The sequence below is a fragment of the Phalacrocorax carbo genome, chromosome Z, assembly GCF_963921805.1.
Source record: "Phalacrocorax carbo chromosome Z, bPhaCar2.1, whole genome shotgun sequence".
In the NCBI taxonomy this organism is placed as follows: Eukaryota; Metazoa; Chordata; class Aves; order Suliformes; family Phalacrocoracidae; genus Phalacrocorax; species Phalacrocorax carbo.
The window spans coordinates 25,786,582-25,813,745 of NC_087548.1; the positions used below are offsets into that span (position 1 = coordinate 25,786,582).

The following is a 27,164-nucleotide window of genomic DNA, read 5'->3' on the forward strand; positions in this document are numbered from 1 at the left end:
TATATATTATGCCAATTTCTGATGGGCAAAACTTCATGGATCTTGTGGCTTTCTTCTGCTCTAAAATGCTAGTAAAATGTTTGTGTGCAATTTCCATTTGGCTAGGTGGCTATCTAGTCAGTCCCATGAACAGTAGTTCAACTGTCTTCAGCAAAAGTTGTAGAATTGTTTGTACAACAGTTATTCTGTTGTTCTGCTAGTACTTTGCAGAAATTGTAATAAATTATGATGATTTATAATTAACCAAAGTGTTATGTACCTCAACTTTTTGGGATTAAACAACACAGTGTAGAAACCCTGGTGGCAAAGGTCACCTGTTTAGATCTTGATCCTGTTGCTAGCAATTTTTGCACATGATCGATGCTGGAAAGAACTTAGGATATCTTTGTCACTGACTCTTGCAAATTTTGGTACTGTAAGCATGCATCATAGCTCTGAGTGTAAGGCTTTTCTATAACATCTGTCTGTTGTTTGAAACATTTTAATATCGCTGCTGCAAAAAGGCCTAGACTTTTCCCATTGCTAATCTTACTATTTCAAATAAGAATGGAAGGCAACAAAGTAAAACATGGTGCATGTAAAATCTGTATCATCTTTTATTGTAGTCCAAATACACTGCTTTTATCTGTCTGCTGCTGGTGGGATGGGAGGATTAGAGTACTTGTCTTATAAAGGCCACTTTGAATTAAAATAAGTTTTATTCCTAATATGGTGTAACTTTTTTCTGTTGCAGAAGGAGCTGAGCCTTCCAAGAAGAGGAAGTTTGTAAGTACATGAAGTTTCTTCTGTTGTACTCACAGTATAGTATGTAGTTTTGACAGTTTTTGAGTAGGCTAGTCGTATTTTCAGGGCAATTAAAATGAAGGCTAAACATGGCAGTTGATCTGCCTTAAAATACCTACAAAGAAATGAAGATTGTAAATGAAAACCTATGGGTTGTGCAGTGACCATTTTTATGCCCGTCCCTCTCTCCTAGAGGAGCTATTGTGAGGGATTTCCAAAGTGACAAAAAGTTCTTATGTTGAAGCTTTTGTTTTGTATTGAAGATTTCTCTTCTTAAAAATCAAGGAAGAAATATGGTTTCTTCATGAATGATGTAAATGAAAATTGACACGTTAAGTAAAACTGTTTCCTTAAGAAATTCTGTGATCAGACCTGCAAAGAAAAGATGAATTCTACTAAATGTATAAGGTGGTGAAGCTACTATTTTGATAATAGGAGTAAAGACTGTATATTCTTGTATAAATTGTTCCTGAATTAGAATAATATCAACTCAGATACTGTGTTTTAGTTGTGCTAAATATGCATGTTGTCATGAAGGCTGAAATTAAAAATGTGAGAAGCCCTATGATTTTATTGCCATAAACATCTAGAGGTCCTGAATGGCTCCAGGCAGGCATATCACTTTGTCTTCTGGAGCTTTAGAGCCAATCGTATGCCAAGGACTCTGCTTTAAGCAGGACAGGGAGAGCTGTTTCAGGGTGGTTAACTAGAGAAGCTTGGAAAGCAACGTTTGGGTTGATGAATGACTGGTACTGGTTCCCCCCCTGCCTTCTTTGAAATGATCTCTTATTCTGTTATATGATACAATCAGAGGAGGAAAGGAAAGAGGGATGCATGAGGAAGGGTGTCCTGCTTATGGTTTACCATGTGTACGTTTCAAAGAGTTAGTGCAAAATCTTTAAACTTTCTTTTATATCTTTTGCATTATTTTTTATACCTATTTCAGACTGGCTACTGGCTGGACCATAGAGAGTTGTTTTCCATATATATGCAGATAATTTAAAAATATATTTTCTATGACAACATAAAGGAGGCTGCTGAGTATAAGTCTCAGTGGGATGGGATATGGTATATATAACATGGTTATATGGAAAGCTGGGTATTTGGCAGAAAGCATATGGAGTAGGAAATTATTTGAAAAGACGTGGTATTTGACTGATACGGAGTAGGAGTACTAGCCTTTCCCTACCTATTCTGCTGAACCAACCAGAGCTCTTGGATTTATTTAGCTGTGTGCTAAACTTGATGCCAGAAGTGATACTTGGGTTTCTTTTATAAAGTTGATGAGATATGCAGTGAAAGAGGGCAGTGCTGAATCACTGCCAGCAAAACAGTAAGCGGCGAGTGTGCCATGCTGTAGCTGTTTTTCTGAGTTCATTAGCTATGGCATCCATTCCAACACATTGTGGTGCCTGCTGCAAGTCAGCAATGCTTGTTTACTTGTTGAACCTCATCTGCCACTCATCTGCCAGGGGTACCCTGCTTGTGCCATTGGGCACATACGTTCTTGCCCTGTATGGAGTTATTCCACCTAGTAGCTGACCTTTTGATCTAGCTCTTTGGCTGTCAATTTACAAGCTCAACTGGCTTCAGTTAAAAAACATGCTGTCTGTTTTCACTGACTATTTATGTTACCATTGCTGAGTCCAAATATGGAGACCTCTGTGGAAACCAGCAGATTCCCTGCTTTTTGTTACACAAGGTTCAGCTGAAGTAAGGGCAGGGTAGTACGAAACGGTTTCCTGGTTTTGAAATAGAAGGCTAAAGGTTAAGGGCATGGGGGTGGCAGAATTCAAGAAAGAATCTAGAGGGGTTGGAAAAGGAGGCATGGGAAATGTGATGTGTTTTAGGGGGAACTCTGGGAGGGGATTGAGGACATAAAGTGAGGGAAACTTGGAGGGGGAGAGGGCTTAACTTTTCCACTCTTCCCCATATTGTCTGATTGTGGGACCTCATTTTGGATCTCATTATAAGTTAAGCTTTCTGTGGGCCTCCCACAATTAAACCCAATTCGGATTTTACATAGTTCTTATACAGCAACTCCAAAAGAAAAAATTAAGACACAAACACGTTAAAAGGTTAAAGTTAACATTAGCATGGTTGGCATAAACTGAGGTGAGGGGTGCTGGTTCAGAAAGAAGTGAGCTTTTCCATCCTCGGAGCACCCCCTGGCTGTGCTGGTGTGGACACAGGCAGAACTGATCCAAGTTGACACTAGTTTCATGCAGGTTCTTCAGCGTGTTTGCCTGTCCAGCTGCACAAATGCCTTGCTGGTGGCAAGTTGTGGAGGTGTAGAGGCAGAACGAATAGCTGGGAGCTTTTTCTAGGGCTGTCTCCAGCAGAAAAGCTGACTTTATGTAAGCTTAACATCATCATAAACCTGCATGGCTGTTAACTATCCCACTTTGCAACTCTATCAGAAAATGATATTGAAGTGTGTTTCTGCACACTGCCACTACAGGGATGGATTATTGATATGTTGTTATGATATTTTTATTGATTTATTTTCACCAAACACTTCCAAATATCGAGGGAGACATTTGTGCTTTATGTTAAGCCAGTCCCAGAAATAGAGATTTAATTTGACCAGAGTTAAGTGTTGCTAGTGTCTGTGTATGAAGCATGCAGAGCCTCTGATGAACCAGAGAATGCCTGTTTGCATCCAAAAATCGCTATCCTTTACACATTCAGAGTTATCTAGCTGGAGAAGGTAGCCAGAGAAGATCTTGTAGTGTATGTTGTGGATTAACCAGGTGAGTTTCCATCATTAAATTTAAGGCATCAATGTTCTTATCCTCTTTTGTTTCCTTCCCATACCCACGGAGTACTGCAAAATGGTAACTACAGGGAGACCCACTCAAAGGCTGTGGGTCTTAAACCCTCAGCTTTAAGTAGATACATGCTGGTTTAAAATGTCCTTCTCCTAAAGATGAATTAATGATGGGCTTCTGTGAGGTGGAGAGGAGCCTTCAGAAAAAGTAATACTTAAAAAGAAGTGAGCAGGTAGATGGAGGAGGCCTCTCCTTTCTTTAGAGCTTCAGTGGTTAAAGCAACTACCCTAGAATTAAGATACATTACTTTTCCAGTCTAAATCAGTTCTCTTTCCTTTTCCTTTTGTTTAATCTGCCAATTTCAGTTTAATTCAAAGCTAGATAACTTTTATGTATTTATTTTTGCTTTATTGGTCCTTCTCTTGACATTTCTAAAACTAATTTCAGTAATTATACAATACGGACTGTAGTTCAGTAGCAGTGATGATATAATCCACTTGCACCTGTGGAAATGTCAAAGTTGGTCACAGAATTTTCATAAGATTCATTTATGCCTTATCGTGAAGCAGCTGATATCCTTGGATAACAGGAGTTATCCAACATACAAGTGTGACCAGCCAAGAATTCAAGAGAAACCACTAGTTAAAACCACTGCTTGCTTAGGGGCTTAATTAAATAAGTTTCAAGAAAGTCAATAATGGTTTTGTAAGAAAGTTTTTATCAATGGCAAGTATGGACTGTCAGTTAACCTCAGGGAAAAAGTGGGAATGAGCAATTGAGTAGAATAGAATTATGAAATTTTCCAGCCATACAAAAAAAAAAAAGAAAAGCTCTGAGGCCAGTGTCACGTTAGGTGGACAAAACTGGAATTTGACAGTTTCTATGTGCAAGTATATATGTATGCTTACAGATAGATATAACTGTAAAAAATTGTCTATGTATATAGGTGACCTGTGATAAGGAATAGTGTTTAGATTGGATGCCAGAGCACCCAAACGGAACCTCGAAAGTTAAATATGTTGATTGTATAAGCAATTGCATGGGCTTGTTTGTGGCTTGAACGACACAAGTGTCAAAGACAGTCAAGGAAATCAGTTTTGAGTAACTGTGAAGAAGTGAAAAACAACACAGACAAAAGCCTGCAAGCACCCTGAAACATGTAAGAATTGCTACTTACTTTGTGTCAGGTATGTGTGTTTCAGGAACTGTATGTATGCTTATGCATGCAGTTTTTCAGCTTTTTCATGCAGTGTTTTTTTGAAGAAGGGCACTATTGTGCTGAAAGTCATCGTGTCATGGTACATCCTTTGCAAAGTGCAGAAATTAAAATTTGATTCATTATAGCTGAAGAGAGAAACTTCATGTAAGTTCTGGAAAATAGCAATTCATTCTGGAAAATGAATAGTGATCTTCAACAGATCACTATAAAGAATACTAGATTTTGGAAAAATCAAAAGTATTCTCCGTGTTCATTATAAAAGCTATTGAAAATGCAGTCTTGAAATATTCAAGTTACTGAAAATATGTATTCCTTATTAAAATAAAACCTCTATTTCTGTTCATGAAGGTTTTAGGGCTTGTTTGGATTTTTTTCTCTGAAAGTGCACAGCCTATGCAATTTGATGTTCATTGAGAGAAATTGAGTGCCTTAAGTTAAACTAATATGCAATATCCCATTAAAATTATTTCAGGAGAAAAACTAATACCTTGAGATAACTTTCTGCAGAGCATGCATCAACAGTTACACCTAAATCTGAGCAATGAGTTCTTCATGCTGTGAAACAGTGTTGAACTGGAAATTTGTATTTCTGTAGTTCTCTTTGTATATACTTTGCTGCTACTGCTGTTCATATTTGTGTCAAGATGAAGTAAACAAGTTGACCTGAGGTGAGTGTTTTGATAAGTGCCATTTTTACACGTGAAAGTATAGAGATTTAGATCAGGTTTAGATCTTTAGACCGACTGTCTCTATAGCTGTGGCTCACATATCTTCTATTGGCAGGAATTTTTACTGCAAATTAGTGTGTGCTGATAGAAGACTCCATCTAATGGCAGCTTAAAGAATTTGATGTGCTTGGGCTAGGGATTTAGGGTAAGGTTGCCTCCGAGAAAGTCCTCATTGCATGCCTCTGTAGTATGTTCATTTTTGGCAGGAAGTGGAGGGGCAAAACAGATAGGGAAGAAGGCTTGTGAGCCAGGACTGGCAGGAGCTTCCCCTTTTTGTCTCCAGTCTTGGATAGCTTGGGTGGTATGTACAGTCTGTACTGTGGGTACAGCTTACGCTTAGCTATGAATCCACCTATTTATAAAGTTCCACTTCAGTTACATATGCATCACATGCTTTTATCACTCTTTGCCTGTGTGTTAGAGCAATAGGCTTAGTTTGCTGACGTAAATTATATCTAGAAAAGAGTAACTTTCTTCTGTTGGGTTAGTTGCATCCATGTTTAGGGTTTTTCAGGCATAGTAACAAAACAAAAAACTGGCTTTTTTGGTGTCACAGTCAAGAACTGTTTGATATCAACAAATAACATAACTGTATTCAAAGACAGGGCTTTTCTGGAAGGAGTGGAAGCTGTGGGTGAGCTGAGAAGGTCATACACTTTAGAGCCCTGAAAGTAGAACCAACTATTTTTTTCTTCCATTTAATTTTCATTTCCATTTTACTGACTCATTTTCTTCATCTTGATCCAACTTTAAAGTAAGCTGAAACTCTGCTTTGGACTTCCAAATTATTGTGTCCAATATATTCATCTTGTATGTTTGTAATGAACTATAAAGTGTTAATCATTAAAAGAAAACTAGTCACTTTTTAATCTTAAATTATTTGGGACATTACCATTATCTTAAATTTGGAAAGTAGAGTAGATTAATTATTGTTGTCAGGTAATGAATCTCCCAATTCTAATATGGATGGTTTGTGCTTGGATACTCTCCAGAGCCCACGTTTGCTTCTTAAGATGCGTTTGCTTTAGTGTTAAGTGTTATTAGCACTATTTCTTTATGCACTTCTGTGTTAAACGAGAACATGCTGGTTTAGCTGGTTTTCTCCCTGGTGGCAGTATATTATATTTCGTATACTCTCTGGTGCTCAATAACCACATTTCTGTTTTTCTGACAAACTAAGTAGATTCAATTCCTTAACTTACAGAGTTATTGAGGCGATTTTTTTTCCTCTGCAGGTCTAATTTTGTGATGTTTTGCTCATGCTACGGACAGATATAAAAATCCTATCTCCCTTTTATAGCTCTGTGTTACTGTTTCTGTTGGTGACTTTTGTCACAGCAACATACTGGGAGAACAATGTCTTCTAAGCACCCCTATGTTATTTTTCTTAGTGGTGGCTTCCTAAGTGCAGTGGATACACTGAAGTTTCTAGATGCCTAACATGGCATTTGTCATTAAAATGAATTTTTGTTTAAGGGAGCACAGATTAGCAAGAGATCCAGATCACTTTGTATGTGACAACCTTGTCGTCCTCAGCATTTATCAATTTTTCAATGTTTCACCTTTGAACTTTCAGCAGTGGCTTTAAATCTGATTTCCTTATCACTGATGAAAATGCTGGATAGCATCAAGCCAGACGATAAAATTTTATGAACCTGTAAAAAAAAAAATTCTCCTTTGTAGTAAGGAGATCCCTCCACTGACAACTTTTTTTTGATATCTGTTAATGAACTCTGAATCTATTCAATGTATGTTTTTTTGAGGTTTTTGATGCAAATTCTGAACAAGGAATTTGAATACTTCACGAAGTCTTTGTGCCTGGGCGGGTCACTTGTGTATGACATGGGGGACGAGGGCTACCAGTTGTTGAATCATCATCATGTCTCTCGGGTTCTTTGTGACTGACAATGAAAAACTTGCTTTCGGACATATTTTTTGTACGCTTTAGGAGACAACAGTTACTGTACCATGATCCCTTTCCCTCACAATCTTGCTTACTTCAGCCTTCATAAATTTTATACAAGTCTGTTGCCCATTGTCTGTGTTTCCTTGTTTTAAAGTTGTGTTGGGCTAACGGGAAGAGTAATGGGATGTGCAGCATGCTGTGTAGCCTTGTTACCATCTTCCTATTGTCAGTGCAGGGTCTTCTGAGGATGAGTCTTTTGTGCCGTTCAGAGCATGGGCCTGATTTTGATGTAAACAACACATCCCTTGGTATTCTATTGTTGTTAGTTGTGTCCTTGGCTATCAATATAGGCCATTCTGTTTAATCTTGTTCCGTTGTTTTAGTGCTTTCACATGCATATTTGCATCCCTACTTCATTTATACAATATTAATATTATTACATATCTCTGCATGAGTCTCTTCACTCATGTTTTACTACTATATGTGTGGGTTTTACACAGTGATGGCTTCTCTTTATGATTTATCACATAATATCTTACAAGAAAGGAACTGTTTTAATGTAATTCATCATGTCCCTTTTCAGTGAAAGATGTACACACTGCCTGAGGATATTTTCAAGCTCTGTGAAACCTTGTTACTGGTAAATTCATACTCATCTGTTTGTGTGTGTGCATGCACACAATCTTTATACATGCAGAAAAAAGGGAGTGATTAATTTTTTCTGGATTTTAAAACTATTCTTTGTTGTATTAATGGGATGTATGTTCATACAGCATTGTGCATTATATTCTTTAATCAGAGAGATACATTTACAAGGCCTAGAACATCACAAAATTTATAGAAATAACATGGCTACCTGGAGGATTGATGTCCAGAAAATGAGTCATTCAGGTTTTAAAGCTGAATTGTGTAATGTGATACTGAACTACTGTTGTTTTGCGAGTGCTGTGGTGTCCAAGTAATGTAAATTATCACCTGACCCATGCTTGTGCTATGCCCTGTTGGAATTTCGTTTCAGCTACTCAGCCAGGACAGGGCAGCATCAAGAATGAAAAACAATCTTAAGTAATTCTTTATCAAAATCATGATTAGAATAAGCCACAGAAAAAAAAGCAAAATGAAATCAGGTCAAGTTGTGGTCCTGTAGGTACACTGCAGAATTTCGGGATGGGGGAATTACGTGATTCTTGGAGGGAGCAAAGAAAATCAAGTATCTGGGTGCCTCACGCTTTACCTAAATTAAAAAATGTTTTTGCAGTAGAATAGTTTGTGTGAAATGATAAATATTTAAAATGTTTTATACGTGCAAATAATTCTTATATGGCACATGAGGTTCAGCCCAGATCTTTGAGGGCCAGATCTGATGGCTAATGGATTGCTGGTGATGTGAAGGCAGGTGCTGAGGTGCTAAAATAATTGAATCTCTACAAAGAAATAGCAGTAGGGAAGACCTCATCAGTTCACTACTAAAACTGGAATAGTGAGCCTGACAAAATGAGGCAAAGAAGAGTAATGTGGTGGAGTCCTGACAAACGGGCTAATTTACTGTTCTTGCTCTTCCCAAGTGACAGTCCAAACCCCTGAGCAGCTTTTTCAGCTTGCGGCCTTTTTCACTGAACTGCTCTGTTTCTGTTGGTTCTGCCCTCGTATCCTGCATTACCTGTTGAACTGGCATTTTGTGATGTTCGCAGTGTTTCTGTGTGTGTAGAAGCAGCAAAGCATATAGCAAGAGCAGAGGGAAAGTGCTGGGTAATTTAATGGCTAGAAATGTGAGCTGCTGAGGCAAGGGAGTAGTGATCTCTGAGCAGCAGATTGGGGTCTAGGGGTAACTTAGTTTGTGTGCGCAATAATTACGTAATTAAATTCTGACTTTCAGCGGCAAATTTGATAGATGTATGTTGAATAACAAAAATATTGTAGAAAGATACTTGCTATAAGTATTTTTAAATTAGCATTGGCTGTGTCCTCTCATTTGTTCTGTGAACAGAAGTTGCATTGTGAGTAAAATTTTTCTCTTTGATATTTGTTCTAGTAAAAGTTCAAAATTATGAGATATACACAAAAAGATCAAATGACTATATAACCACCTGTTTTATTCTGCTGCCTGGGAAAGTACTTAACCAGTGAGAAAGCTGGCAGAAAAACATTTAGGTAATCACTGCTAGTCAGTGCAGCTTGAATTTCAACTAGTAAACCCTGAAAAAACAACATACTGAAACAGCTTCTTGTTCATTGTTTGTTTTTCTTTTTTCACCGAACCCCCGCCCCGCACTAATTTTGGGAAGTCCAGTTTTCTTCAGTTAAGGAAAATTCTAACTTTGTCAGAAAGAATTGTTTGTCACAAAGGAGTTAAAATGTCCTCATGAATTGCATGATCCAGGCTGCCCTATGTTGTATTGATTAATTGATTTTTTTTTTTTTTTTGGCACTGATGCTAGAAAGATTTGAATAATCTCTTAATCTACAGAGAGAGCTTTCTGAGGCTGTGCAGTTTCTAGCTTGCACACATTTAGCCTCTGTAGGATTGGGGTCATGGTGGGGCTCTGGGGAGATTACATGATTGTTTGATGAACCTGTGCTCAGCGTAAAGAATTGTAATGATAGAATTATCTTTTTTTTGGCTGTTTTTTTGTTTGTTTGTTTTGTTTTTTTTTTTTTGCCTTTTTTTTTTGGTGGAGATTAAAGGTGGGCTATAACCTAGTAGTAACTGTTTGGTTTTATTTTAAAGATAGATGCACTCAGGTTTCTGCACAATATATTTGTTCCTCTGGTAGCAATAATATTACCTGTGTTCTAAATATCTGCTCTCAGGTAGAAGAGGCAGCTGCTGACAGGGATCTGCCTGCCTTGTGTCTTCAGGCAAGCATTCTGGCATTACAGATTTTCCCCTTGAAATTTTCAGTATTATTGCCATTCCATTATGTAAAGTATAGGTTGACTTTCTAGAGATGTCAGGATCATGAAATCCCAATGAGCCACTTCTGTTTCATCTTAGAGGAGGAAGTCTTTTTTTCCTCTCCCTCTTTCCTATGAAATGCAAATTTGAACATTTATTACTGTCAGTATTCTAAATGTTGCTTATCATAAAGGGTATTCATGTGTTTGTTATCTGCAGTTTCTTTGTCATTCAGCTGGAATACTACAATGTTACATGTCTTGGTATAAGCATTTGGGAAACTCCTGTTTACGAAGAATGCTTCTGTATCTTCTGAGGAGCAAATGAAACCTGTTGCCCTGTGCTGGCTTCCCCCACAAGTCCAAGTCAAGATCTTCATCCTAGATGCTGCATAGCTTGGGATAAAAATATTGGAAAGACCACGTGAAAAAGTAGCTGTGTAGATACTTTCTAGTATTAGCCTCTTAGTTTGTGGTAGTATACTACTACATTTTCTTATACTGTACTGTTCTGTTACATGCACCCTAGATATTTATTTTGGATGAAGCCAAACAGGAGGATCCTCGGCAGGCTGTTAAACTGAGGTACTCCTACCCCTAATGGGGAAGTAAGGGACCAAACAATGACTATGTACAGAGCACATGTGTACTTGGAAAATGCTCTTGGACCACTGAGTTCATGTAATGTCCTCACATGCTTCCTTTGCTATATCAAGAGCTGGATATCATCTGTGCTTTCATATTGGCTGTTGTCCATGGCTCATAATCCTGCTTGGCTCTCACCTCCCTTTTTCACTAAGCTTTCATATCCGCGAGCCTTTTTTATACTCAACCTGCCTTCTGTGTCAGTCTCTCCATGATAAGCCCCTTTCTGAACCTTTTAGCTCTTCATGATTGTCTCCCTTTCTTTCCCCTTTTCTTTCTACAACTATCCTTTCAGTAATCCTTTGCTCTCTTAAAAATGCAAGCCTGGGGCCCTGAGGAATGGGTTCTGAGCTGTGAGAAGGGTAAAAGCTACTTCAGTGTCAGTCAGTATCAGCAGGTTGCTGTTGGGTGTGAGAGAGACTGGAAGTCAGATAAAATTTCAGAAGATGAATGCTCCTTCTGGAGGACCAGGGACAATGGCTGGATCTTCGAGGAGAAGCAAAGCAGGCATGTCCGCACTGGCAGAGATCTTGAACGAACTGGGAGATGCTAACAATCGTGATGCATCTTCCTCTGAAGGCTTTACACTACAGTCCTGGGCAGCAGTTAGTGAGACAGCTGCAGGAAGAGTTTGAGGAGGAGGAAGGCTGATTTTATATTGGAGAGGAGTATATGTCCATGGTCCTCAGACAGACTTTTAAGTTTTAAAGCAGCCAGAGAAAGCGTGGCAGCAGGAGGCACCCTGTGCTGACTGTCAGGGCTCCCATCATCCCTGGTTGGGAACAGTGCCTGCTCTATAGTTTGGTCATGTCGGCTGTTTCTTGTTCGTTAGTCCCTTGTGAACATACTGCATAATGTGTGTGGTCGTGGCCATTTTTGCCTCTACCATCACTTCTGTCTCTGCCTAAAACTTTTGCGCCCTGTTGAATTCCTTCCATCCTAGTATCTGCCTCCCTCTCCTTATGGGAATTATGGGTCAGGTTTACCCTCTTACAAAGTTTTTTTGACTGAGTGTAGTTCTTGACACACTTCTGTTTTCCATCCATTTGTATTTGCAGCCTTTGCCTAAAGCTATTCGCCTTCCTTCCACGTGTGCTCTCTGGGATAGAGCAATGGAGAGCTGGGGCAGGTATCCTGAGCCAAGTCTAGGCTTGCTGGACTTGCTCTGTGCATGTAATTTTCATATAGGGATAAGCATGCCAAGAACCTGGTTGCCAAGTGCTTTGTGTATGGGAGGATGGGTGATGGCTCCTGGGACTAAAATGAGGGGCAGGGAGCACGAGCAGTGCTTGGGGAGGGGTTGATGGCCCACTGTGAGACTGGAAGTTGCAGAAACCGCGTAAGGCATGGGCAGAAGGAAGGTGGGTGGCTTCTGTGGAGGGCTGAAAAGGAAAGGCAGGGGTGGATGGCAGCAGGACAGACCTCTTGTAGGTTTGGAGAAGGAAAATGCTGGTTTGGCAGGATACCTTTCTGTTCTGCAAGGGCAAATCAGCCAGTTCTGCCTCTGTAGTCTGTAAAAAGTCTTTGCTCCCTCAGTCGTGGCAGCAGCTAACCTGTATTAGCATGCATACTTTCCTGCCATCCATGTGCTCTTCTTTGCCATCTCTGTCCTCTTGTCCTTCTTTACAAATGTTGTAGTGTTTCTGCTTCTCTGTCATGTTTTTTCCTAGCAAGCCAGTCAAGCTTAGACTCATGAGGTTTACTGAGGTGTGCCGTGGCAGCTCTCACAGGCATGTGAAAAGGTCAGAAAGAATACTGGGGATAAGTGGATCCAAAATACTACCCTGCTTGCCTGAAAGGGGTGGCATATAACTGCCACAGGGGGAGTGAGTGACAGTCTAAAAGGCTGACACAGGTTCTGGGAGTCTCTTACTTTTTATTCATTTTGTGTTGGTTGCCACAGTGCAAAAGGCAGTGTAATTGCATATAATCACATTTCCTCATATGCCAGTGGCTTCACTCATGAACGTTTAGTGTGCTCATGCCCCTAGGCAGGGAAGGTGAGCATAGCGTTTGAGACAAACACGCTATCCCAGGTGTCCCTAACATGGGGCTGAGCATGCCACTGGAAACAAGTATGTTCTTGCTGTTTCACCCTGAAAGGAAAATCTCATCTGTGCCTTTGTGAAGGTTGTGCAGGGAGCAAAGAAGTTGGGAATGCTACATGTTGGGCCCTTGCTACACGGCCCTATTTTGCAGGCAGGCAACTGGGTACACATCCCACTCCGAAATAGCGTGTGATGGAAACAGGATTAAACCAGGCATGTTCTACGTCACTGTGTGGGTGTAGCCTTGATGCCCAGCCTTAACTGTTCTGTGATTGTTCTTAGCATCATGGAGATGATGCTGAAGATGAGTTTTTATAGACCATTGTCATACTTTGTGGATGCTTCTCTCCTAGATTCTGCTAGGAGACACTTAAAATGTTTTCATTTACATTTGAAAATATGGCTGTTTTTATGGTTGAAGTGAGTCTGTCAGAAGTACCAAGAATATATCTATATATATTTAAATACAGAATGGTTTTAGATTATTGCTCAATAAATCTGAACTTTGGTGTTTTGATGGTGTTTGGGTTTTTTTTTTTTTTTAGCCAAGTTTTACCAATAAGCCATACTAGTAAATCTGTCTTGGGGGAGGAGGGTGTGTGTGTAGGATATTGTCACTTTTGAGAACCTTTTGCAACATTACATGGAGGGTAGAAACACTAAGCAGGAAATTACACTGGGCTGCAGGTGTAAGAAACCTGGATGAGTAGCTTTAGTCATTATTTTTCATCAGTGACCTAGGTGATGGAATAGGTGGTATTTATTAAGTTTGCAGCAGACAGCAAGCTGGGAATAATGTAAGTGTATTGAAGAACAGTATAAGGTTTCAAAATAATTCTGACAACATGGTGAAAATATACCAAGCAAAATAGGACAGGCTGGAGACTTCTTACTTCAGCAGAAAATACTTGGCTTTTCAGATGCAAGATAGTCGGATAGGCATCAGTTTGCGGAAGAGGATCTGAGAGGTATAATGGTTCCACAGTGTGATGCTGTTGGGGGTAAAAAGAAGGGGGAAGAGGGTACATCATACTGGGAAGCTGATGTTTTGAGCTGCAAGGCATGGAGCATTATTCTACCCCACCCAGAACCTAGAAGGCCTTATGCTGGAGTACTACATATGTGTGTGACTGCTGTGTGTTGAGATGGATCAGCTGGAGAATGCTGCTCTGTCAGCTGCTGACAACTGTCAGGTGCTTTGAAAACTTGACTAGATCTATGGAAAAATATTTACCAAGCTGGGGTTATTTAAGAAGGGAAGGCTGAGGGGTGATGGTGAAAGCCTTCAAGTGTGTGGAACATCTGCCATGAGTAGGAAATAAAAGTGTTTTCTATGTTATTGGGGTGTAAAGCAAGACATAACATGCTTAAATTGGAACAAGGGGGATTCAGCTTAGACAAAGTTGAAACATTTACTATCTTTGAATAGCAAAGCAGAAGAGTGGAGTACCTGGGAGTGTTGTGGAATCACTATCAGCTTTTAAGAACAGATGAGACAAACAGCTGGCTGGAGTGATAGGGGTAATATAGGTTTAATGGACCTCTCCTGGGGAAGGAAATTATGATCTCTTGACTTCCTTCTAGCTCTCTTTATAATGTGTTGTTACTTTCATGGAATTAATTGCCAAAACTTTCTGCTGAAACTTGATGCCATATTTTAAGTATCTGCTTTCATGGAGGAAAGTACTGTCTAACAGGCAACATTATTAATTTGCGCTTCTCTGTAATGACACAATTCCCTGTGTCATTGGAATGTGTATAGGGCTTTATGTAAGCATAAGACAGATTAACAAAAGACAATGAACTTCAAACTTTTCGAGGGTTTTCTGTGAAAGACTGACTGCTCTATTTCTACTGCTCGCCTCCGTTCAGAGCACTCGCCTACCTGTTTGTCTAATGACTATGTAGAGAGAACCTGGAGGTGTGTTTAAAAAAAAAATTCAAGCATACATGTGGTAGCCTTACAGAGCAGTTGGGGAGAAGCTTCTGCAGGCACATATGCATTTGTGTGCATGATGGGGCTTTAATAAAAGAATCTGTTATCCATCAGCCAAAACAGAGCTTAGTAACTCTCTAGGTACGTATTAGTTGTTGATAGACAGATGTAGGGAGAAGGGCTGCAGGCTGGATTATAGCATCATAAAATATCCTATTTGTGCTTTAACTTCTTGAAGAAGACACTCATATACTACCAAAACTATTCAATAGAAGATTTTTTTTTAATCTTTTCAATGTATTTCTTTTGATGGAAAAATAAATACAGGAAAGCTAATGGCATAACAAGGCTCTTGAATTTAAAAAAAAACACAACTTTTTAAACCCTGTGTAATGTAGAACTCTCCAAGAAGTAGATCTATTTTTGCCTCTAATTTTTTAAATGCTGTTTCTTTTGTATTGAAAGGATGTGCAGATTGATAACATTATTATTAAAGCTTGATTTCTCAAGCTTTTTACAGTTTTGATATTGGCTTGATGTCTGTCGACAAGAGACTTTATTAGTTGAGCTATTTTTATTGCTTTCTAATTTCAGATTAGGGTTTTATTTATTCTTATAGTATGTGAAATATGTTAGGAGGTTGTCTAAATCTGAAGGAACTACTCAGAGTTTTCCAGAAGAAAAAAATTTGACAAAAGGTGTACCATTGTATTGATTGAGCTTTCAATTTTGTATGGAATGTTATTTTGAAGCTTTCATAGGCAGGTTCAAAACCGATGCTGTCTAATAAAGGGAGATGGGAGACTGGTGGAATATGAGGAAGGCTACATACACTCATTGCAATAGATGTCACCTCTTTATGTTTTTTTGCTGTCATCTATAATAATGATCCAAGTGGTATTTAGACAAAGAATAGATAGCGTCTCTCTTTCACTTTTCAGCCAGATACCTTCATAATTTTTATCTGCCTTCTGAGGTCTCAATATAGCAGGGCCAGCCAGCATCAGTCCTGCTTCAACTTGCAATCATCTTGCTCCTGCGTACGAGGAAGCTATTCTGGCTGCAGGGAAAATTTCAGACCAATCTGTTGGAACTCACTGTGGGGCAGTGGGAGTGAGTGAAATTGCGGAGAGATTTTGCTGGTGCATGTTATTGATTACTTTTGTCTGCAATGTTTTAGGATCAGTGTTTTTAGTTAAGAAGTTTAAAGTGACAACCAGTTGCTGGGTTAACTTACCAGAGGTCTACACAGCAATTCTGTTATTTTTAATGGTTAAATAACATTGCTAATAAACACGTTCATTTGATCTATTCCTTGGTTTAGTAATGTAAACAATACCATAGAGCTATCAGCAGAATATTCAACTCATTTATAAAAACTTACTAGAATATATTTCAGTTTAATAGCGTTCTTTTTAAAACTATAATTTAAAAACAAATTCCTTGCAGAAGAGTAAGGATTACAGCTCTGAATGGGCTCTGGCAAAGTGTTTTGTAAGACCACCTGGGCTTTTACCATGTACTTGAGTAACACATTAATAAAATGCATTATGGTAAACCAGTGACAGATTTATGGGTATGGCTGTGAATGGCAATAGATCAACGATGTTGAGGCTTAAAGAACTTAAGGCTGGAAAGGGTCATTCTAGGATGTCTTTCCGTCATAGGGTACAAAACAGTCACCCCTACTCTGTGAGTTTATAGTGCTATGGGCTGACATACACTGAACACAGATAGCCAAGGAACATGCATGTTCTATCAAAGTCTAACCACTGCCCTGCAGTGATGAGGAATTTATTTTGGCATGCCGTGCTGAGCCTGTTGTACAAACTGAGCTCCTGGGTACAGGCAAATGCATACACCTTCCATCATCCTCACCCACTTCTCCCATCCCCAGGGAAAGAAATAGAAGACACCCCCTCTCCTCTTCCTCATATAATCTGACCAAGGTGGAAAATTCCTTGCCATTGCAAATTGGTCAATTATTTTGTGTCTGAACATGTGAGTGAGACATACCAAACAGGGATCTGTGATTCTAAGAAAAGGATTAATTTCACCATTGCTTCCTTAGCTGTGGCCAATCTCAAATACTTCTGGAGAAAGTATGCAGTGAATAACAAACCAACCCAGAACAAACTGACCAATTACACGTCAATAAGAAGAATATTTATTGATCCTTACCGGCAGATAGCTGAAGCATGAGATTTGTGTTATACACATTGCGTTGGTCAGTCTGTTGACTTCATCCAGAGGTTAACAAACTGGTAGATTCATATTTCAGACTTTTTTTGTGGCTACTTAATAATGTGCCCAGACATGCTGTGCTGGAAAGAATGCAAAAAAGAGGTTGGGCTTAGATTTTCACCCCATTTCTTTAGTGCTGTGTTTTACTTTTCACTGATGCCAAGAAGCAGCATTGCACTAACTGCTCCTGTGTCATTCCTGCCAGAACTTGTTTAGGAACTAGAGTGTTACCAATGAAGGATCTTGAATGTTCTCAGATTTATAACTTTGTGGTGTAGTTTAGCCCCAGCCGGCAACTCAGCCCCACACAACTACTTGCTCACTGCCCACCAGTGGGATGGGGCAGACAATCAGAAGGGTAAAGGTGAGAAAGCTGGGTGGTTGAGATAAGAACAGTTTAACAATTAAAATAAAACAATAACAACAATAATAACATAATGAAAAATAAAATAACGAGAAAGGCGAAACCTCAGGTCTGAAATTCAGTCTGATGGTAAAATTACTTACCTGCTTTTCTGAGAGAGTTTCACAATGCTAAATTTTGAATATATCAGGAAAAGAAGGCAGATGGTTCAACAAGCAGGGGTAATAGAAGCTGGTCTGTTGTGGGAGCTGCTGTGGTGTCATGGTGAACTGCTGTTTATTTAACAGTAGATCCAGAGATCTTAAATGTTCCCATTGACGTGAAAGGATACAAACATCACCACAGACAGTGCTGCTAAAAGAGAATACATATATGCACACATGTATATATGCGTGTATATACATATGTATATATACACATACATTGTGTCCATGTTTACATGTTTTCTCATCCATACAGGTTCTGCAGTACAGGACTAAACTGAGGAGTAAATTGTCTCTGAGTAACACTTCTCAGTTAAAAATCTGTAACTCCAATGCAGTGACTTGAATACCTAGTTGCTTAGTGTGTGCAGCTGACTTTCACAGGCAAGTGTTGCTAATACTTGTGACACAGGGGCATTTCACTTAGATTACTTTATTGGGACTATGATTGCAGTTTAGAACTTGAATCACAATTGCTTGTTTGATAGACCCTCTGGGAGTATGCATGCTGGATAGATGATCATAGCGGTGGAATTCAGTGTACTCTTGAAAACTGGCAAATAGAAGTTTCAACTTCCCTTTTTAAGCATAAGAAAACAGCAACTTTACTTATATACAATATATTCACAAAAGCATTTGTTTCTGTCGTTGTGACTTTTTGAAGCTATTCTTAGACCTCACAATCACTTGTGGAATTACAGACTGCAGTACAAAGGCTGCAGCAAATGAAATTAATTCTATCTCTAAGGTGTACTCATCTTTCTCCTCATGTGGAAAAGGGACCAGAGACCTAGGAGTAACTGTGAGTGCAGGGCTGATGAGGGCACCATGACTTCCATTTTAAAAACCATGTTGTAAGAGTTTTACAGTCCAATAATTGGAAAAATAAGACAAGGTAAAATATACTAAATAAATTATCACTGTGGTATGGTTTAGTCCATGCTAAAATTTGAAATGTGTTTAAAAAGTATTAGTAAATTCAGGCCTTTTCACTGCTTGTTATCTCCTAAGCATAGTATACAGCTAAATCTTGTAACACCCCCATAAGATACTTAGGTGTTATCCTTAACTTGCAGGTTGAGAAACCTGAACAACAGAAAACCAAGGAAAAATCATAAGTTGCTTTACACTGGTATTACAATTTTGGTGTTCTTTAGTCTTGTATTCACTGGATCCTGATGACTATTTTTAAAGCAAGGTACTTTTTGTGTGTGTGTTATGATTTCAAAACAGAATTCCTGTTTGAAAGGGAAAAAAATGAATGTTCTATGTCTATAGAAGCATTGTTAAACAGACTGCTGGAAATGCATAAATGTCAGAACTAGTGAGCTATGCAGATTAGATTATAGAAATTCAGATTAAATGATCTTTGGTTTAAGGACTGTCACAGAAAGAAGGTGACCATTGTCATTGGTCTTTAAGAGCTGCTTATTAACTCTTGAGTACCTTTGGAAAATATTTGTGAAGAGTGTGTGCAGAACCAAAGGATGCGCTGACTTTCTCATTATCTCAGTGTAATTGCTGTTAAATATTAAAAACTAATGAAAACCATATGCACCTGCACTGTTAATGGCATTATTGTGTGTTAGCATCGTTTGAGGGGAAAAGCAAGCATAGTCAACAGCTGCAGAAGTAGGAGGCCTTGAATGCATAGAATATTAAGTTGCTTAGCTGTGGTAAGAAAAGTCTGTCAGGTTTTGTGTTTCAAGGAAATAAAACATTCTCTTGTGCTTTGCTGGTCTTGCTTGGTTTTAACCAGATACCTGAGATTACTAAACCAGGGAGACCTCAGTAAGGATTTAAATGACTAATTAGAGCTATGTATTCCATATTTCACATTTTAAATTTGGCTTTCATCTCTTGATCTAAGATGAGACTAGGGTTTACATTTGCAAAGGAATAAAATTCTTAAAAGTCCTTCAGTGCTGTTCATGACCTTTTGTTTGAGATTCTTTGCAGATGAGGAACTTTCTCTACAGAAGTTTTGTCAATACAGGCAAAATTCATCAGTATCTTCAGGTTAATCTGGAGAAAAGCGCCACTTTAAATTGCAGATTAGTATGTGTGATATTAAAAGGGGCATGAACCGGAACAGAGGATACTTGGTGTTGCTGTGGGGATTGACATGTCTTGATGGTGGGGAAAAACCAGATGATGGTTAAGGGAGTTCTTTGGGGAGTTGAAGTCCTGCTTGATCTATTTTTTTTTCATGGGAAACATCTTTCTTGTTTTGTCATCGTCCTCAGCTGTGTATAGCATTACTTTACCTTCGCTTTGTCTGATACATCTATACCGTATAGCATTAGGACAATGTGATGTACAAACCTGAAGTAGCTGCTGGGGGTTTTTTGTTTGGTTGATTTTTTTTTTAAACAGTTTTACATACCAAAACTTTGCCACTTCTAGTACCAAGAGTGAATGTTTCTCGTCTCTCTCATATTGCTAGTAGAGGTATCCTTCTGGTGAAACAAAGCTACTTTTTAATGAAAAGAGTGGAATTTTGTCCAGTAACCATAATACAGTAGAGCCCTGAGGCGAACATCCAAGCATTTTAGCTTGCAGGTGCTGCAGATTTCAACTTAAAATCTCAAAAGTGTACTTACCACAGATATTGCATTATTTGTTGTAGTTCAGTCTTTTATGGCAATAATACTGTGTTAAACTAATGGAATAGGTTTTATCATTAAAGTAGCAGTAGTGAACCTATTTTAGGGATGATGCCAAAGATGAAGAAGATGCTTAAATCATTGCCTTTGAGACCTTACTTAGCCTTTGCAAGTATAATGAATGTTATTTATCCTAGGAATAAACTATAGATACTTTAAGTGAATGAATGAAATCTATCATTTGTGATACAATGAGCCTCCTTTTTAACTTCCGCTTGCTTCCTCAACTCTGCGTTGGTGGGATGATATCTAAGCAGTCTGAAATTAAGTACAAATAGTTGTTTTGATCAAACAGAAGTCAGCTTTCACTTGCAAGGCTTCATCTAATTAAATTGCTGCAATTTTTTGCCCCCAGATATGTGAAGCGGTTCCTATCTACTGCAAAAACTGTAAGGCTGTAATGGTGGGCAGAATTTGATTCCCTGCTATTTATTGATTTCCTTTTTTCCAGTAAATCATGATTTACTGGAGCAGGCAAAATGCATATAAGAAGAATTTTCAAAGTCAACCTATAGCTCAATCTCATCTTAGAATAATTTATCATTAACGTGACATGAAGTGCCTGCATGAATTAGCTCAGGAAAGAGCTTGATTTCTCATGGTCTCAAAATAGCCCTTACATGCAGCTGCCTATGTTTAAGCTGCTGTGCCCAATTGCCAGTCCAACTCATTCTCCTTTAGGCAAGATGAGCTGGCAGTCTTGTCCTCCTTCAAGTAAAATGCACCTACTTCCTAATTGTAATATTTCACACTAAAGTGATGCTTAGTGACAGACTTTTGTGTGTGTTTTGTTGTTGCACCGCTTCAAGAACAGTGGGGGAAAAACCCACCTTGATTATGGACTTGTCTCTTCTGTTCACCCCAGTATTAGAATTGACCTTATGAGAGTAACATGTAAAGTTTGTATCGGGCTTTCAAAGGAAGCACACCTTCTTCTTCCAAGCTAGTCCTTTTGCTGGTTTATGTACGGAAATAATTGTGATACTGTCCTGATTCAGTGGAGCTGGCTGTCCTTCTAGGGGTTTTATGCTGACTCCTACTTTCTGTGCCTTCAGTGAAAATTTAACACCTTTATACAACAAGAATTAATTACTTTGCTGTTACGTGTGTGTGCAAACATGTACCTAGACAATGGAATGAAGTACCTACCTAAAGGTTAGTATGCACAAAGTTAAGACCTTTTAACATTATAGAAGGCTTACATAAATGTGTACATGTGCGGTGTGCAGTCACCGTTTACCTGTCGAAATTTTCTGTCTTCATCAGAAACAGGACTTTTCAGCAACTGAAGAAGTCTGTGTACAAAAAAGATTCTATCAGAGGAATTTTAAGAGAACAGAACTTGGTTTGAGAAGCGCTTAGCAATGGGAATAGGGAGCTACCTGTTCTTGGCAGCTCGGGGAGAGCCAGGGACCTGTGACTGTAGTTGTACCTCACACTTTGCTTCTGTCTTGTTAAATTTCTATTCCTAAATGGTTGTCTCCATACTCAGTCATGAAAAAAACTGAAGGCATGTACAGCTTCACCTGATAGTTTCAGTGTCAGAGCTGTTTGACTGTTGATTCTTATACTATTTTTTTTTAAGTTTGGGAATATCTTCAAAAAATTGATGTTTTGCTGTGTTCTGAATAAAATTTGAAGAACATGTTTTGAAAGTGCCAGAGTCAGGCACTTAACTTGCACATCTATGAATTCACCCATCGTCATTTATGATCTTTAATTTAAACACCTTAGATCTAGTCCTTTCTCTTCCTTTTGGGAGGAAGGAGAATTTACAACTTCCTTAGAAGGATTACTTACAGGTTTCTTGGCTTAGTGATGCTTGCTGGGGCTTCAGCTCAGTAATCAGAATCCAGGTGTTTGTAAAGTTTTAGAAATTCAGATGCATAGTTCTGTGTATCCTTCATTTTTGTTTCCAATATCTGTAAGTGTAATATTTGAATTTAAAATACTTTCAAATAGAAATATGTATGAGAAAGAAAAGAGACAATGATTACTTTCTTTTGTGTCCAGTTCACCAGATCTAGTTCGCCAGTTTCTATAACCAGGAGATTTCCCTCTGTCTCTGAAACCCACAGCTCTGTACCTGTTGTACTCACTATCTTCTTCCAAAAACCAGCCAGGGACCCAGAAAGCAGCAGCTTAATTTGGTCCTGTGCTTTGACTAGTCTGTAGAAGTTGTCCATGCCTAGAGTAGGGCCAGAGCTCTGGCAAGATATAAAATCATGTGGGTGACATTATCATATTGTGCAAGAGGTACAAATTAAGAATTACACAGGAAGACTATGCGGGTGAGATAAAATATTCTAGCTCTTAAATTACTAAAAATAAGTACTTGCACAGTGCCTTTGCTTTTCATGGTGTTTTATAGAGCATTAAAAAAATGCTAGTCCTCATGGAACAAAGTATTTATTTAATAAAAGGATAACCTCAGACTAAAAGTGCATAAAAAACCGAATATAATTAAATTAAAACCATTATCCTGCACAGTGGCACTGGTCTAAAACTATATTTATAAACTGCTGTATACTGGTTTTCTTTTAAGCGATGCTCCCTTTAAACCTGAAATTGATACACTTCTCTGCAATTTCTAGGACTGGCTCTCACCCTTAATAAAAATTCTAGATTATTTCCCTTTAAAATTCAAGTGCACAGAACAGAATGACAACTTTTCCTTTTATATTAACCTCAGTGTTATAAGAAGATATTTGTTCTTCAAACATCTTGGCAATTAATTTTCCGTTAAAGGAGAAGAGCCAGTTTTTCATTCCGAGGTTTGCTGTTCTGTTACTGCAGAAGCTGCCTGTCTGTTTACCAGGGAAAGGGATAATGTGACTTAAACAAGATGGCTAAATCCTATTTGGCAGGATCAGAGGGGGTGGCGAATGTTTGACATTTGCCGAGAGAAACTGTTTTAAGCATAGAGGCTTTTTTTTTCTTTTTTTCTTTTTTTTTTTGCTGTGGGCTGGCATAACAAGGGGGACCTCTCCTTCCTCTGAGGTGCGACGTGTGTGCGCGCGTGTGTCGGTGTGCCGGCTGCTGCTGCAGAATAGCGGGGATGAATTACTTGACATGCACAACTGAAGGCGCCGTTTGCTTCACAAAATCGGCGCTTCACAAAATCGGTGTGGCGGTGTGCGCTGCTGCTAACCTGAGAGAGGCAACCGGCAGCAATTGGTGACAGCCAGAGGTGGAAGGACCCAAACTTGCGGTCCTCCCCCCGCCCCCAAGAGATCGTTAGTCCATTCCTTTATAGTGGTTCATTTTGGCTCTCTGTCATCGCCAGAATGCTGCCAGTGAATGTGTGTCATGGTTACAATAGAGTGTGGTAACACGTAACAGCAATGAAAGCCCAGCGGGAAAGGCTACAAATTCCAGGGCTGACCTTGGAGTAAGTATTGTCTGTCTTTAATATTTTAATGGTTTCTGCATGATGCCGGCTTTCGTACAACCAGGAGCTGTTTAACATACGTTTGTGCTGACAGCCTGGGAGCACTGCAGCTCCAGGTTGAAGGTTTCAGCAGTTGGTTTCAGCAAATGTACGAGCCCGGAGCTGTGATATTGCAGTGCATTTGGAAAGAAAGCATTTCTGAATATTTAAAGTTACTGAATCTCAGTGCATGGAGCATCCTGTCAGCTTGTAGGGGAAGAATCTGTCAGTAGGCCATGGTGTCTGTCTTTCTCTCCAGCTCTCTGTTACTGTTTGTTTATCCCAGTGCTGCCTTTTAGAAAGGCCTCTATCTCTGCTGAATAATAGAGAGCACTGTGAGAGATTAAAGCACTCTAGAAATGCTGTTTGTGAAAATCCATCAGGAACGAGCCATATTTTACATATGTAACTATACTAATGAATTGTATTGACATTCTGGAGGATTCCTGGTAGTGTCTGCAGTAAGTATGTTTACCTAATTTAGCAGTTTACTTGGTACTTGCTTAAATTTGATTAACTCATTTGCCTGCTTTCAGCTGTTTAGAAAGTAACTGTATGAAAGTATATGATTTTAATATATAGTAAGTATGGTCTTTTTTTCAAAATGCCAGCATATGTTTACCCAAGATTTGTTAGTCAAAGCCAAGTATTTATTTTATACATACATACCTACAGTCTATGTTGATGTATCAGGCATGTATGTATGTATGTTATAATCACCATGAGAACTTGGTAATTTTATCTAGGTAAATAGATACGGTTACGTCAGATCCTTTAGTATTCCTTGGGAATTCCCCACTCTTGCTGGAAAAAAGAGACCTGCATGCTGCAGATGCCTGCAGTAAAGTTATTTAGCTATGAAAGGTATTACCTCTGACATCTGCCATGTTTTAAAGAGAGGGCTATAGGTAAGTGTTCAGCATAGAGAATAATTTATTCTAATAATCACATGAAGGTGACAGAGCACTTTATTCCAAGGAACAAGTACAGATGTTATATTGGGTCCCCCAGAACTATGTTTGTGAAATGTCAGAGAGAAATTCTGCATTCCAGTCTGGCATCTTCTGCTGAGAGCAGTGTGTGTTAGCTATGAGCAGGCTAAGCTCTAGATATTTTTCTGAAGAAAATAGCATTCTTAATTTCTCAGGAGTTTTGAAGGAGGGGTCTTATTAGGGAGCTCATTAAAATGGTTTCCATGAATAATTTATAATCTTACTTCTTTTGAGATACGGCAATTTAAATATTTTAAAATCAATCTTCACTGAATTATGTAATCATCATATGAGAATAACATCGCTAAATTCAAAGGATAAAAAATTATTCACATTACTGTTTTTTCAACAGAATATGTGTGGTTTCTTAATATGAGGTAATCATTTACTGCTCCCTCCTTTTTCATGGTAACCTGACATAACTACACTTGCTTTGCCATATTTTGACAATATTTAATGCCGATAGAATTAATAATTATATTTTAAATTCAGTATTGATCATTGTTTTTGCTAAAACATTGTCTGGATATATTTGATTTTTTCATATATTAGACTTCCTTTTGCCATCACACTTGTTACTTTCTAAACTTAATTTACTTGTAGAGAAAATAAAGTATCACATTTTTTTCGCTGGCACTTAATGATTCCCATAGAGCGTTCTCTTCATGGTTTGTCAGAGTTGAGTCAATGCAGACTTACGTCATGTCTCCCAGCTTCAGATTCTTATTTTCAGTCACCTGTAAAAGCATGTATCTGGGTGGGGGAATCCAACTTATGCCTTGAAATATCCCTCACACATTGATTCTGATGAATTATCTTTCAATAAAGTTTAAATGTTGGGACTAGAATTACATTGTCTTTTTGAGAAATTAGTACAGTCCTTTATATTCATTAAGGATCCAAAGTGAAGCATTCCAAATTTAGTAAATGTAAGAATTAAGGCTGCCTGTCAGCCTTGTGTATATGCACTGTGGTAATTTTTTAACAGGTTTTTTGCATGTAATTTGTAGGTCTTAAAAAAGCACAGCTGAAAAGCAAGTTCTATAAAAGAACTGGATTGACACTCTAGTGTCATCACTCGGTGGGAATTTGTAGATCCATAGTATAAGCACATCAGATATTGGATGCCCCCAGAGTCTGCTCCATTACTGAGACTCTGACATGTTACAGTAATGAAAATGAGGAAGAATATGAGTAACTACGAGCAGTAGAACTTCCACCTGCTGTTTATGTGCCATCCACTAGAGGGCGGGAGATGTACTTAGATGTGCTTTGCCGCTGGGATGTCACTGGGATTTGTTCTCAGCAAAGTGACTTAAGAATCTCATTCTTGAGGTCTGAAGTTAAGATAGTCTTCTCATTCAGTGCCAGACCTGATTTTCCCTCTCCTTTTCACTTCTCTGCCTTTAGTAGGTTCCCCATCCCCAGGCGTTACTCCAGAGCTGCCCCCATGCTCTCTCCCTGCTGCAGCCTCGTCTCTTTTGGCCAGCTGGTGCCAATTCTCCTCCTTCTCCACCTGGATTCTCTTTTGATCAGTGCCAGCTCCCCTCCCTGCTTCTGATCTTGCTGGAGGTTGGTTGCTGTCTGGATCACTTGCCCTCATCTCTTCCCTTGCTGTGCACCCCCAGTAACAGCAGTGTGAACACTGATGGTACAGAATTGGGAGAGTTTTCCAGCCTATGCTCAGCAAGGGCCACACCAACAGACAAACAAAAATATAAGCAAACAGATGGAGACAACTGCCAGCTCTGCTGCAGCGGATCTGCAGCAGAGAATAAGAGACAGTACAGCTAGAGCTTAGAAGTAAAAAAAACCCAAACTTTTTACAAGCCTGTACTTAGACAAAAACAAAGGCCTTTCCAGTGCATGTTGTGGCAGGTCAGTGCAGAAATGGGAGTCTGTTAATACAAACCTTTCTCCGCAGGCCTGCATGGTCTGACTGATGTGAGTCTGGGTTCAGTTTAGCCATTTTCAGAGTGATATATTGAGTTGCTGGCCCTTGATGGAGCTTATTAGCTCAGACGTAGTGTTGTGCTAGCATAGCTAGTCTGCAGCTGAAATCAGGCTAGCTCATCCAGCTGCTGGGCTCTGTTGGCAGCGTGCTCTTCTGTGCACCTGGTTCAGGGATTATGCAGGCACAGCCAGCAGCGAGAGGAACTCGCTCTAACACAGTAGCTTTATCAGAAAGTAACAGCAGGCCCACCCTTGGCTCAGTGGGCATGTCCCTGCCAGACTTGGTGTCCTCTCCATCTCAAGAAGAAAAGGTTGCAAGAATTTGCAATGTCAAAAAAAATGTTGTCCCTAATCTGTTTTAGAAGCAGGAGTACTATTCCT

General features: G+C 39.1%; 1 protein-coding gene across 3 annotated transcripts in view; it reads left to right on the forward strand.

Moving 5' to 3' along the window:
- The window catches only part of MAST4 (microtubule associated serine/threonine kinase family member 4), a 314,534-nt gene that overhangs the window by 148,278 nt on the left and 139,092 nt on the right, over positions 1 to 27,164 (forward strand). For all 3 annotated transcript variants that reach the window (XM_064438315.1, XM_064438316.1, XM_064438318.1), the window contains one exon: positions 734 to 765. In XM_064438315.1, coding sequence (XP_064294385.1) covers positions 734 to 765 — 32 coding nt within the window. The remainder of the gene's footprint in view (positions 1 to 733; positions 766 to 27,164) is intronic.